General features: G+C 39.7%; 1 protein-coding gene across 1 annotated transcript in view; it reads right to left on the minus strand.

Annotated features, from left to right (window-relative positions):
* Positions 1–15,572, minus strand: part of C2CD3 (C2 domain containing 3 centriole elongation regulator) — a 171,377-nt gene that overhangs the window by 106,842 nt on the left and 48,963 nt on the right. Inside the window, exons 18-20 of the mRNA XM_053708737.1 lie at positions 15,073–15,256; positions 12,384–12,556; positions 12,169–12,292 (exon numbers count right to left, since the gene is read on the minus strand). Of these exons, the coding sequence (XP_053564712.1) occupies positions 12,169–12,292; positions 12,384–12,556; positions 15,073–15,256 (481 nt within the window). The remainder of the gene's footprint in view (positions 1–12,168; positions 12,293–12,383; positions 12,557–15,072; positions 15,257–15,572) is intronic.

Raw genomic sequence — 15,572 nt, forward strand, 5'->3', positions numbered from 1 at the left:
ATTTCCTGCCCAAGATGGGTAATAAACTTATCAGACCCCTGTAAAGAACAGCTGCTAGGTCTGGGAAAAATTGAGGCTTAAATATATTCAAAAATTAATTACCCTGCTGTGTTTGAATAAACGTAGCTCAGACATACGTCTCAAAAGGGAAAATAGCCAGAGCTGGTTACCCCTGCTGTGCTAGATACACAGCTGTACTGAGCCAAGCAGAGACACGTCTTGCATTGTAACTCTCAAATTCATTTTAAATTACAACTTGTGTTTAAATTTCAAGTAAAATATACCTCAGTATTGCATAAAAATGTATACTTCCATGGATCTGAGAAATGCACTTCAGATTTGTAATAAATTAAATAAATAACAACATTAGTATATATAAATGCTTAAAGTGAAGGTAAACTTTGGTGCATGAAAGCCCGTTTTTTAAAAATACTATTACAAACAAGGGCACTTTCATTCATCAAAGTTTACAAAGCAGCCGTTTTGTTAAAAAAAAATACCTTTTTTTCTTTTCACTGCTACAGCAGCTTCCCCCACCTAGAGATCCTCTATTCACACGTTAGCAATGACTAATCCTGCTTCCTCCAATCACAGCTTTCCCCCCAGGGTAGTCATTGCCTGAGGCCATGCTGTGATTGGAGGAAGCAGGATTAGTCATTGCTGACGTGTGAATAGAGGATCTCTATGTGGGGGAAGCTGCTTTAGCTGTGAAAAGAAAAAAAAAAAGTTTTTTTGTTTTTTTTTAACAAAACGGCTGCTTTGTAAACTTTGATGAATGAAAGTGCCCCTGTTTTTAATAGTATTTTTAAGAAACAGGCTTTCATTCATCAAAGTTTACCTTCACTTTAAGTTATTTCAAAATGAATATATTTTTCTTTGTTTTCAAGAAATCTAGTGAACATTACAGGAAGAACTGATGTGAAGATGAGATTTCTAGATAAGATGCCAATATATCAAATAAGCTGATATACAGAATAAGTCAGATAGACATATATATTTCATTGATTGATACTACTAGTCCCTCATAAAAATACAACTTTTAAGACATCTTCTAAAATATGATAAATAAAAAGAAACTTTATGCTTACCTGATAAATGTATTTATTTTTTGACATGATGAGTCCACGGATCATCTTAATTACTAATGGGATATTCATCTCCTGGTCAGCAGGAGGCGGCAAAGAGCACCACAGCAGAGCTGTTAAATAGCTACTCCCTTCCACTCCAGTCATTCGACCGAAGTTAAGGTAAGAAAGGAAAAGCCAAGGTGCAGAAGTGTCTGAAGTTTACAATAACCCAAAACCTGTCTTACAAGAACAGGGTGGGCCGTGGACTCATCGTGTCAAAAAAGAAATAAATTTATCAGGTAAGAATACATTTTCTTTTCTTTTTATGACATGATGAGTCCACGGATCATCTTAACTACTAATGGGATTCAATACCCAAGCTAGAGTACACCGATTATACGGGAGGGACAAGACAGGGAACCTAAATGGAAGGCACCAATGCTTGAAGAACCTTTCTCCCAAAAGCAGCCTCAGCCGAGGCAAAAGTGTCAAATTTGTAGAACTTTGAAAAAAAAGTGTGAAGAGAGGACCAAATTGCAGCCTTGCAAATCTGTTCCACAGAAGCTTCATTTTTGAATGCCCATGAGGAAACAACAGCCCTCGTGGAATGAGCCGTAACTCTCTCAGGAGGCTGCTGTCCAGCAGTCTCATATGCCAAACGTATGATACTCTTCAGCCAAAAAGAAAGAGAAGTAGCCGTAGCTTTCTGTCCCTTACGTTTTCCTGAGAAAATCACAAACAAAAAAGAAGACTGACGAAAGTCCTTAGTCGCCTGCAGGTAAAACTTGGACTCGGTTGTCTTCCAGAAAGGGCGCCCCAGCAATGCCCTGTAACCGAGCACCACCAGCATCAAACCCAGACTTCTATTTAGAAAATTCTGGAAGCTGTGGCAAGGCCGAAGGGCAAAGCCACAATTGGGAGTGTTTGCCTGAGAATGCGAAAATGCAAACATGCGTCCGTTAAATCCGCCTTCATAAAATGACCCTCCTGGATCAAAAGGAAAATGGAACGAATAGTATCCACCTTGAAGCATGGTACACTTAGGAATTTGATTAGAATCTTGACATCTAAAATTTGATTAAATTCTAGAGGTCTAAAATAGTACTGAATGTTCCCTCCTTTTATTGGGAACCACTACCAGACTAGAATAAAATCCCAAACTCCGTTCCTGATTCGGAACAGGAACTCACTTTTTCCCAGGTCGGAGAGGTCTCCTACCCAGTGTAAGGCCACCTTGCCTCTTATCTGGCTCCAAACATTCCTGAAAGCCAAAACCTCCCTCCTGCTCAGAGGAAGAAGTAGAAGGATTCCCTGGAAATCTTGAAAGGAACGAAAAAGTAATCTTAACCATAATGTGTGCCAGTTATGGTAAGCCTGGAATCTAAGCTTCCCGCTAAATACTTGAAGGGAAGCATCTGTAAGAAAGGAAATGACAGACTTAAAGGCCTTTATTTTATCCTGGAGTGTCTATTCGAATGGGACCAGACAATGTATGAACCAGTATGCTGCCACATAAGTAACAGTAGCAATACAAGTCATAGGTTGCCATTATTGAGAAACCCCTCTAACCTCTTATCCCTAGGATCCTTAAAGGAACAACTATCCTCTATGGGAATAGTAGGACTCCCAGCTAGCATGGAAATTGTCCCTTCCACCTTGGGTACCGATTGACGGAACTCCTTGAAGAGTCCGCTATGGGTAAAAATCTCTTCCAAACATAGGAAATGGAGAAAAAAGGGGTACCTAGCACTGATCTTGGTACAACCTAATATTGACAACCCCCATGGTATCATTGTCGTCCTGAGTAGCTAAAACCTCCCTAAGAAACAGACGGAGGTGTTCTAGCTTAAACCTGAAAGATACAAACTTCAGTATCAGCAGGAGGAATTATACGGTCAGAAACTGAGATTTTATCCTCAGATGCTACCGAAGTATCCTCTTCCTCACGTCTGGGAGGGAACCTCTGAGATAGTAAGAAACCGTGACAGGAACCTTGCTCACTGAATGTTTATTTTTCCTCTTGCACTCTCCCTGCAGCATGGGAAAAGCCGACAACGCACTAGAGACCGTCTAGTAAAAAAGGGAAGCAATGTCTTGCAAGGTAACTCCAGGAGGAGCCGTGGAGGAAGCGCAGGGCACTGGTTGAATGGACGCTAAGTTTTTAGGACACTTTAGGAGAAAGCTGCAGAATGTATAGAACATTGTCATAATGCATCTTATCTTTTAACAGCATCTGAGACAATGTTTGCTCTGTAAAAGATGTTTATCACTGTCCTGTAAAATCCTCTCTATACACGAGGAATAGAAAAGTCATGATTATCACAGCATAAAGAATATGTACTATCCTTCATTCACTTTTTAATCAAAAATAAATTGAATATCCTAACTAGAGTTACTGTGCCTTTAAATATTAAGAACAACATCCTAACTCTGCTTAATATCTATTTTATTAACATCCAAAATCTTAATTCACATGTTGAAGGGCCTCCTGGACCACTGTATTCATAGCTAGATCAACAAACAAAAAAACATTTTTTTTTGGCTAGAAAATAAGTATAGACAAATCTAACCTCCCGTTCGGCTGTTTGACCTACACTAAAGCCGTAGGGAGTTGCCAACAGCCACCAAGTATAAATATGGGAGTAGTTTTATACTGTCAAAAACTGTATGCCCCAAACCTAAATATAAGAGCCAATTCTCCACGTCCCCAGTGCCTGCATAAACTGCCCTAAGATCTATCCCTCCTAGGGATAATGTCCTCTTGTGTCCATGTATGAAGTAAAGTGCCAATCTTTCTGCGTACAAACCGCAGAAATGAAAATTAGCACTTACCTTAGAAATCTGCCCGGCAGTAAGGCAGCTCACGCGGCTTGCGAGGTCCTCTTCCTCACATTGGCCTGTGGAAATAAAAAGTACTGAGTATTTTTTCTCCCTCAGACTTTCACAAACAAGGCAGCATAAATGTATGGGAGGCGCAGTGAGAATTATGTCCAACAAGTTCCAATTGCTCTAAAGCCAGTCTGAAGAGACTGATTTGGACTACGGCTACACCCTAGAACAAAGCAGCACTATCTTGCACTACTTTAAAAATAATTAACTCTTGATTGAAGAATCTATTCTAACACCTCACTTTACCACTTCCTATCACCAACGTAGGCAAAGAGAATGACTGGAGTGGGAGGGAAGGGAGTAGCTATTTAACAGCTCTGCTGTGGTGCTCTTTGCCGCCTCCTGCTGACCAGGAGGTGAATATCCCATTAGTAATTAAGATGATCCGTGGACTCATTGTGCCATAAAAAGGAAATTTATGCTTGCCTGATAAATTGATTTCTTCTACGATACGAGTCCACGGATTCATCCTTACTTGTGGGATATTATCCTCCTTCTAACAGGAAGTGGCAAAGAGCACCACAGCAGAGCTGTATATATAGCTCCTCCCTTCTCTCCACCCCCAGACATTCGACCGAAAGTATAGGAAGAGAAAAGAAAAGCTAAAAGGTGCAGAGGTGACTGAAGTTTTGAAAACAAAAATATAATCTGTCTAAAAAGACAGGGAGGGCCGTGGACTCGTCGTATCTTAGAAGAAATCAATTTATCAGGTAAGCATAAATTTCCTTTTCTTCTACTAGATACGACGAGTCCACGGATTCATCCTTACTTGTGGGATACAATACCAAAGCAACAGGACACGGATGGGAACGGGAGGGACAAGACAGATACCTAAACAGAAGGCACCACTGCTTGAAGAACTTTTCTCCCAAAAATAGCCTCTGAAGAAGCAAAAGTATCAAATTTGGAAAATTTGGAAAAAGTATGAAGGGAGGACCAAGTCGCAGCCTTACAAATCTGTTCAACAGAAGCATCGTTTTTAAAAGCCCATGTGGAAGCCACAGCCCTAGTAGAATGAGCCGTAATTTTTTCAGGAGGCTGCTGTCCAGCAGTCTCGTATGCCAGACGGATGATGCTTTTCAGGCAAAAAGAAAGAGGTAGCCGTAGCTTTTTGACCCCTACGCTTTCCAGAATAGACAACAAATAGAGAAGATGTTTGACGGAAATCCTTGGTCGCTTGTAAGTAAAACTTCAAGGCACGAACCACATCCAAGTTATGTAACAGACGTTCCTTCTTAGACGAAGGATTAGGACATAAGGAAGGAACAACAATTTCCTGATTAATATTCTTATTAGAAACAACCTTAGGAAGGAATCCAGGTTTAGTACGCAAAACCACCTTATCAGAATGGAATATAAGATAAGGCGAATCACATTATAACGCAGAAAGCTCAGAAACCCTTCGAGCAGAAGAGATAGCAACTAAGAACAAAACTTTCCAAGATAAAAGCTTAATATCCATGGAATGCATGGGTTCAAACGGAACCCCTTGAAGAACATTGAGAACTAAATTCAAACTCCATGGCGGAGCAATAGGTTTAAACACAGGCTTGATTCTGATTAAAGCCTGACAAAAAGACATCCGCCAGACGCTTGTGTAGTAAAATTGACAAAGCAGAAATTTGTCCCTTTAAGGAACTAGTTGATAATCCCTTCTCCAATCCTTCTTGGAGAAAGGACAAAATCCTAGGAATCCTAACCCTACTCCATGAGTAGCCCTTGGATTCGCACCAATAAAGATATTTATGCCATATCTTATGGTAAATTTTTCTAGTGACAGGCTTTCGAGCCTGAATTAAAGTATCAATGACCGACTCAGAGAATCCCCGCTTAGATAAAATCAAGCGTTCAATCTCCAGGCAGTCAGCTGCAGAGAATTTAGATTTGGATGCTGGAACGGACCTTGGATGAGAAGGTCCTGTCTCAATGGCAGTTTCCACGGTGGCAGAGATGACATGTCCACCAGATCTGCATACCAAGTCCTGCGTGGCCACGCAGGCGCTATCAGGATTACTGAAGCTCTCTCCTGTTTGATTCTTGCCATCAGACGAGGTAGGAGAGGAAATGGAGGAAACACATAAGCCAGGAAGAACGACCAAGGTACTGCTAGAGCATCTATCAGTACAGCTTGGGGATCCCTTGACCTGGACCCGTAACGAGGAAGTTTGGCATTCTGACGAGATGCCATCAGATCCAATTCTGGTGTACCCCATTGATTAATCAATGATGCAAACACCTCCGGATGGAGCTCCCACTCCCCCGGATGAAAAGTCTGACGACTTAGAAAATCCGCTTCCCAGTTCTCTAGTCCTGGGATATAGATTGCTTATAGGTGGCAGGGAGTCTCCGCCCATCGGATTATCTTTGAAACCTCTATCATCGCTAAAGAACTCTTTGTTCCCCCTTGATGATTGATATATGCTACAGTCGTGATATTGTCTGACTGGAATCTTATGAATTTGGCCAAGGCCAACTGAGGCCACGCCTAAAGCGCGTTGAATATTGCTCTCAGTTCCAGAATATTGATTGGTAATAGGGACTCCTCCTGAGTCCAAACACCCTGAGCCTTCAGGGAATTCCAGACTGCACCCCAGCCCAAGAGGCTGGCGTCCGTCGTCACTATGACCCCTGCTGGCCTGCGGAAACACATTCCCTGGGACAGATGATCCTGTGACAACCACCAAAGAAGAGAGAGTCTCTGGTCTCTAGGTCCAGATTTATCTGCGGAGATACATTTGCATAATCCCCATTCCACTGTCTGAGCATGCACAGCTGCAGTGGTCTGAGATGAAAGCGAGAAAAAACGGAACCATGTCCATTGCCGCTACCATTAACCCAATGACCTCCATACACCCGGCCACTGATGGCCGAGGAATGGACTGAAGTGTTTGGCAAGTAGTTAGAATCTTTGAATTTCTGACCTCCGTCAGAAAAATTTCATGTCTACCGAGTCTATCAGAGTTCCCAAGAATGGAACTCTTGTTAGTGGAACTAGTGAACTCTTTTCTATATTCACTTTCCAACCGCGAGTTCTTAGAAATGCCAACACGATGTCAGTGTGAGATTTGGTCAGATGATAAGTTGACGCCTGGATCAAAATATTGTCCAGATAGGGCGCCACTGCTATGCCCCGCGGCCTGAGAACCGCCAGAAGGGACCCTAGCACCTTTGTGAAGATTCTGGGAGCTGTGGCCAACCCGAAAGGAAGGGCCACAAACTGATAATGTTCGTCCAGAAAGGCGAAGCTTAGAAACTGATGATGATCCTTGTGGATAGGAATGTGAAGATACGCATCCTTTAGGTCCACGGTGGTCAAATATTGACCCTCCTGGATCATTGGCAAAATAGTTCATATGGTCTCCATCTTGAACGATGGGAATCTCTTTTTCCCTCTTTTTTGGGAACCACAAATAGATTTGAGTAAAACCCCTGTCCCTGTTCTAGTTTTGGAACTGGACAAATTACATCCATGGTATAGAGGTCTTTTACACAGCGTAAGAACGCCTCTCTTTTTGTCTGGTCTACAGACAAACGTGAAAGATGAAATCTCCCTCTTGGGAGAAAATCCTTGAATTCTAGTCGATACCCCTGGGTCACAATTTCTAATCCCCAGGGATCCTGAACATCCCTTGCCCAAGCCTGAGCGAAGAGAGAAAGTCGGCCCCCTACTAGATCTGGTCCCGGATCGGGGGCTGCCCCTTCATGCTGTCTTGGTAGCAGCAGCGGGCTTCTTAACTTGTTTACCTTTATTTCAGGTCTGCTTAGGTCTCCAGACTGACTTGGATTGTGCAAAATTCCCCTCCTGCTTTGTGGCGGAGGAGGAAGTAGAGGGTCCACCCTTAAAATTTCGAAAGGAACGAAAATTATTTTGTTTAGCCCTCATCTTAACCATCTTGTCCTGAGGAAGGGCATGACCTTTACCTCCAGTAATGTCGGAAATGATTTCCTTTAGTTCAGGCCCGAATAGGGTCTTACCTTTAAAAGGAATAGCTAAAAGCTTAGATTTTGATGACACATCAGCAGACCAAGACTTAAGCCACAACGCTCTACACGCTAAAATGGCAAAACCTGCATTTTTTGCCACTAATTTAGCCATTTGAAAAGCGGCACCTGTAATAAAAGAATTAGCTAGCTTGAGAGCCTTAATTCTATCCAAAATAGCATCTAATGGGGTCTCAACCTTGAGAGACTCCTCTAGAGCCTCAAACCAAAAAGCTGCTGCAGTAGTAACTGGAACAATGCACGCTATAGGTTGTAGAAGAAAACCCTGATGAATAAACAATTTCTTTAGAAGACCCTCTAATTTTTTATCCATAGGATCTTTGAAAGCACAACTGTCCTCAATAGGTATAGTTGTACGCTTAGCCAGAGTAGAAATAGCTCCCTCCACCTTAGGGACCGTTTGCCAGGAATCCCGAATGGTGTCAGATATGGGAAACATTTTCTTAAAAGTAGGAGGGGGAGAGAACGGAATGCCTGGTCTATCCCATTCCTTAGTAACAATGTCCGAAATTCTTTTAGGGACTGGAAAAACATCAGTGTAAGTAGGTACCTCTAGATATTTATCCATCTTACACAATTTCTCTGGTGGTATTACAATAGGGTCACAATCATCCAGAGTCGCTAAAACCTCCCGGAGTAACAGGCGGAGGTGTTCAAGCTTAAATTTAAAGGCCGTCACGTCCGAGTCTGTCTGAGGGAACACATTTCCTGAATCTGAAAGCTCTCTCTCAGACAGAAATTCCCCTACCCCCAATTCAGAACACTGTGAGGGTACATTGGAAATGGCCAATAAAGCATCAGAGGGCTCAGCATTTACCCTAACACCGGACCTACTGCGCTTACCCTGTAAACCTTGCAGTTTAGATAATACCTCTGTAAGGGTAGTAGACATAACTGCAGCCATATCTTGCAGAGTAAAAGAATTAGACGAACTAGAAGTACTTTGCGTCGCTTGAGTGGGCGTTAAAGGTTGTGACACTTGGAGAGAATTGGATGGCATAACCTGATTCTCTTCAGACTGAGAATCATCCTTAGGCACACTTTTATCACCTAAAATATGTTCTTTGCAATGTAAGGCCCTTTTAGTACATGAGGGACACAATGTAAGTGGGGGTTCCACAATGGCTTCTAAACACATAGAGCATCGACTTTCCTCAATGTCAGACATGTTGAACAGGCTAGTAATGACCACAAAAAGTCTTGAAAACACTTTATTTAATGAAAAAAAACTATTTGCAAAACGGTACTGCGCCTTTAAGAAGTAAAAAAGCGCACAATTTTTCCAAATCTGCTTTAAAATGTTATAACTCTCACAATTTTAGCATATATGTGTCTTATCTTGTAACCTAAGATTGCACCACAAGTAAGGGACAAATTAACCCTCTATGGGAAAAATGTTACCCAAAAACGTTATAAAAAATAGATTAGCAACCCCCTGCTCCTCGCCACAGCTCTGCTGTGGCGCCTACCTGTCCTCAGGGGTCTGAGAAATCTCACTATAACTTCGTTAGGCTATGTCTTCAGTTTGGGCCCACCGGAGCTGAAGTTTGCTGCCTTCATATGAAAATCAACTGCGCATCTGAGGCGCCAAAATTAGGCCCGCCCATCCTATCCGATGTCTCTCTGCCTAACAAAACCACTGTAAAGCGGTATAGGAACTAGCCATGTGGGTTTTTTGTATCCCCAAATAAACATATAAGCCATGTGAAACCCTCCAGAACCATTGAACATAAAAAATGTTTCATCATAAAAACGTTATGTTGCCAGTGTCAACCATGCTGCCATTGCTGCATTTTAGCCCATAAACAATAATATACAGGTCCCAGTAATACCCCTTCATATATGTAGGATTACTGCTTACCTCTTCCCTCATGGGAACTATGTCAGCCTGTTCTGAAATACCAGTCTCTCCAGAAATAAATGACTGAACATACCTCAATGCTTGTAGCATGAAAAACGTTCCCCACACTGAAGCTTCTCAAGTACTCCTCAGCCATTCTGTGGGAACTCCTCTGGACCTTAGTGACAACTGCTAAGATCATCAACCTCCAGGCAGAAATCTTCTTCCATCTGCTGCCTGAGGAAAAATAGCACTCACCGGTACCATTTAAAATAAAAACTATCATTTTAACACCTCTTTCACTTTACCTCTTCCTATTACTAGTATAGGCAAAGAGAATGACTGGGGGTGGAGAGAAGGGAGGAGCTATATATACAGCTCTGCTGTGGTGCTCTTTGCCACTTCCTGTTAGCAGGAGGATAATATCCCACAAGTAAGGATGAATCCGTGGACTCGTCGTATCTAGTAGAAGAAAAATAAATACTGATGTTTCATATTAAAATAATCAGAAAAAAAAATGGCGCTATATGGTCCCATCTATATTACAATTGTAAGTGATTGATGCTGGAAATTAAAATATTTGATAAACATTTTATAGGTTAGATAATTAAACTGTAGCAGCATTGATGGTAAGACTGCATTTCTGGTTGTTTGCTGCCCCCTAGGGGATTGAGACTGGTATGACAGCCAAACAAATTGACTGTTTAAAACATATGCCAAAACAAATAGCCTATGAGATTTTCAGATCCCAGGGCGAATCAAAGACAAGCTCCGTTAGGGTCAAACCAAAGACAAGCTCCGAAGGCCTATCATATTAATTTCACCAATGAATAGAATAAAAAGGGGGAGGAGTATATCACATGATATAACGTAATGCAAAGGAATAGAGGAGGCTGTCTGTTTGCAAAATTTTTGACTGATAACTTTGCTGCCATATTGGGACACAGTCACTATAAGCAAAATTGGGCTACCTTTTATTATCCATCTTGTAAAAATTACCTCTTTTAATTTATGAGGTGAAATTGGACTTATTGGAGAAACTCTGGAAGCTGAAACATTGATTTGATTATTTGGGTAAAGTATAAGAAACTGTTAAGTATATATAATATTTAAATCAAAAGGCATTCATTGTTGCTACAGTAATTGAAGCTAGTAATTTAAAGAGCACAATTTGTATTTTAAGATCATGTCCATAATCCTGTGTAGTTTAACTAGTCATCATTTTTGATAAATAATTTATTTGCTAGACAAAGGTCCTTTGTATTTCATATTTCTAAGTCAGGCCTATTATTGTAAGTAATCTCTCTGTGTGCATTAAGTTATTTGCAACTATATAAATTTCAGAACTTGCCTTAATTGTAGCTAAAAAGAGTTTATTTCAGCTTAGATAAATTGGCTGTTAAAGCATAGTGTTATATTGTGTAACCAAGCACTGTTAAAGTTAGTGATCCATACTCTGGTATTTCATTGTGGTATTTTAATGTAATTCATTGTGAATAAGGTAAATTGTAAAGGTATATTTTTATGATCTTTGTATAGAATTATATAACAGTATAAGCTTGTATAGTTTGATTCATAATCTGGTTCCTATAAATATAATTCAATGTGTTTATAACTTTAACTAATATAAAGAATTTAGGAATAAAATATTTATTTTAATTGTTTCTTATATGCATTTTATTGGGGGTTTGTTTTAAAGAATAATTATTAAATAAATTGAATTATAACCCAGCTATACACTGACAAGAGAGAGCACAGCATTTTAATCAACTTCAAAATTTACTTTTTTTTTTAAATTTTTCTAGATTTTTCAAGGACAGACAGAAAAATGCAGAAACATACAGGCATGGTAGATATATGCTTACATCGAGATCACATACATTGCCCATGAGACATAGTGAAACTGACATGTTAGCTGTCCTCATTTATCCCTAACAACATCAAACAAGACCACTCTTGGATCTTAGATTGTAAAGTCTTAAATAACCACTCAGTGCAGCATAATTCCATAATTAACAAGTGCATAATAAAAAGACAATGATTTAACAGTTACTCTGAATTTCAAATAAGCAGTAGATTTTTTTTCTAACAAATTTATTTTTTCTCCCATTTTCTGGCCCCCTGTATCATGTGATAGACATCAGCAAAATCACAGACTAGTATAGTATACCCTGTGAGCTTGTACACATGCTCAGTAGGATCTTGTTCCCCAGAAAGTGTGAATATAAAAAGACTGTGCAAAATTTGATAATGGAAGTAAATTGGAAATGCATGCTCTATCTAAATCATCACAGTTTTGTTTTGCTCTCTTTATCGCACACTAAATTTCATTACATAAGTGTATATTCTTCTCGAATAAGTCACCCTTACCTGGCAGCTGCCTGCAGACCGGACGCTCTGTGGATCTGCACTGACAACGACACCATGCGAGTAGCCAATATCCCAGCTGGGTTCCTTATGGAGCGTCTGTATGTTATACTCACATTGAGTAAACCTGAACATAAAATAAATTCCAATCACAGATTAAACAGTGTTTTGAATAGTCAAGAACAGTTTTTAAACAACAGTTGGTATTTTGTGTCTACCTAATGATTGTGGGGCTAATCCTTCAGATTCCTTGCTCTTTGGGGTTAGTGGCAGACTAAATGCTTGGATTCCCACCTCCTCTCGATGTTGCATGGTAACCATGGCGCACAGACGAGACAGAGGCAGGAGGCACTTGGCGACCATTTGGTCCCTGACATTGGGGTAATAGTACCTATAAAGTAAAAGGACAGATTACAGGATAGTGTTCACATAATGCATTAACCATGATTATGCATCACATTTTCATTATTTGCAGAAAAGGAAATATTAAAGGGTCATTTACACAACTATTCATGTTTTATAATTGCTGTCTGATTACACAGATATCAAGTTAATAAAGATTAAAGTGTGATTACCAATTCTGTACAAGGACATCTCAATAATATTCTATCCGCCATCTCAAGCCTTTTATAAGGATCTCCCAGTGTTCTACCGCAGGACCTTTTTATTGGGCACACCAATATCAAGGTAAAATTAGCTAATATTAAAATGTTTCAATGTTTTATTGCACAACTTATCATTAAATAAATGTTTGTTAAAGTATGCAAAGAATTTGTGTTTTGAATAGCAGAAAACTTATAATATGGCAAAGTATTACACTCCCCCCACCCATATACTTCATAATTATACTTCATTTTCTGTGGAGAACACTGATCTCCATGCATAATTTTCTGCAAATGTAGTCACCAATAAATCTTTCTTCACTTTTAGCACACAAAGCGAACAATCACAATTTGCAAATTAGTTCATTGCTTATTTGAAAACTCCCTATTAAAGGCTATGGGTAAACACCTATATGCCTGAAACACATTATGGGCCAGATTATGAGTGAAGCACTCCACTCATAATATCAGCGCATGCAAATGTGTGCTGGTATTATAAGTTCAGCGCACTGCAAACATAACCTCACGTTTGCATTGCATAGAAGCATTGCGCTCACGAGAGCGAACTTCCATAGGCTCCAATAGGAGCCTCGTTCTGATGCCGTCAGACACGGCACAGAACCTAGTGCAGCGAAGTGGGTAAGTCGCACAGCGATGGGCAGCAAAGTGTAGATATGTATGTATGTATATATATATATGTTTATATACACATATTAACACATAAATATATATGTATAATAAGAATATAGATATATATTTTGAGCAATAACACAGTCCCCATAGACCGCAATGTAAAGGCACTTTTCAGTGCCGTTTTTTTTTTTCTAACACCCCAAACCCACCAACTTTAAACCCTTAAACGGCTTCATGCAGTTATTATTAAAAAAATAAAAATGCTACTATTTTTATTTTAAAAAGCAACACTACACTTTATTCTGTGGGCAATTGGGGGGACATTTTTAAAATTAACCATTTAAAAAATCACTTGCACTTTATTAATTAATTTAAAAAATCACTTGCACTTTATTAATGAATTTAAAAAAATCACTGGCACTTTATTAATTAATTTAAAAAATCACTTGCACTTTATAAATTAAATTTAAAAAAATCACTTGCACTTTAATTAAGGGATATTACAATAAGTTTGTACATAAGCAACTAAGCACTGCATCACAAAAGATCTGCAAATGTCTTCTAAAAGCCCAATCTGATTTGCAAATCAACAGCATTTGAATATGTTTTTTCTGTTGCTAGTCAGAAGCCAGATGTAAATAAGCTTGTGCACTGCAGTAAGCTCCCACTGTATAGCACACAACGGTGTTTAGTAAACTGCAGCATACTAGAGTAGGCAGTATGTTCTTTAGCATCTCTGTGGGGAAAAAAGCACCATTTTTAGACATATATTTGACCATAACCAGGACAAAGAAAAAACTACCTACTACTCAGGATCAAAACAGATTTGTATGAGCATAAGACTTTGCAAATTAAAATGAACAGCAAGAGATCAATTCTCATAGAGAAGAGAGGAGGTCTCACATTCTGCATTTTATGAATATGCCTTGTAACTAAAGTTTTACTGCGTTACAGTAGACTATTTGACTCTAGGTGTAAAATGGATTTATTCTTCTTTGTTACGGTTACCCTTAGTCTCGCTGAGAGATGGACCGCTTAGTAGCCTGGATCCCTATTGCTAAAGAGGGGAGAAGCTGCTTTCCATAGTATTCTATATGAGTCTCGCAAATATAGAATAATCTCCCTTAGCTGCAGTAGAGCTAGGATACCCTTCTGCCCACAAAAACGAGTCAACGCTGCGATTGAGGGTCAAACAAGAACTCAGGACTGGGATGCCCAGCCTGCTTTTTATTAAGGTTACATGCACACAGGGCACTCCCAGGGGGAGAGGGGGGGAAGCACAAAATCCCCCATCACACATTTAGATAGAGAGCACTGTCCTTTGACAGGCCACAATAGGATTACAGTACTTAAGATAACAAGTTTACAAGTTCATCTTATCAATTAGCAGTCTGGCTCCAGAGGTGATTAGACAATAGTTTCTAAAAGCTGAAAAAAAAGAGTTAACTCTTTATGAAATGAAACTTGTTACAGTTTTCTTGGAGCCCTTCTTAGGCGCTGGCTTGCTGGTTCAGGCATTGCTGCTGGGAAATAAGCTCTTCACAACAGAATAACTAATGCTTCTGTAACATTCTTGTTATGCATAACACTAGCAAAGTGCTACATACATCTAATAAGTAGCTGAACACATAAATGACCTAACATTCTCTTAGAAATTTGCGGTAAACTTTACCTGCACCAGACTTCAAAAGGCACCCCTCCTCCGCCAGATAGGCCTTGTGTGGAGAACGCACTCAATAGCAGCCGCTGTACGGGGGTATCAGACTGTGCAACAAGCGTATGGCTCTGCCGGTCATTCAAGACAGGATCAGGAACACACAATGTAGTAGCTGTTCGAACAGGCTTCAGAGTAATATCTGAAAGTAAAGTGTATAAAATATTACTGTGAACACAACAGCAAAAAACGGACAAAGAACTATTGATTTGCTTTTTTCTGTGCTGAATAATACTAAATGTAGTATGTCGGAGAAGGCTTGTCCCTCTGTTTCAACTGTACCTACAGGTATCATCTAAAAAAACATAGGTATATGCAAAATGATTTTCGGAATAGTTTATTTTAATAAAAATGAAAGTTAAAGGGATAGGAAAGTCAAAATGAAAAACGTGCATGATTCAGATAAAGCATGTAGTTTTAAGACACTTTTAAATTCACTTCTATTTCCAAATGTGCTT

This window comes from Bombina bombina, chromosome 3, assembly GCF_027579735.1.
Source record: "Bombina bombina isolate aBomBom1 chromosome 3, aBomBom1.pri, whole genome shotgun sequence".
Lineage (NCBI taxonomy): Eukaryota > Metazoa > Chordata > Amphibia > Anura > Bombinatoridae > Bombina > Bombina bombina.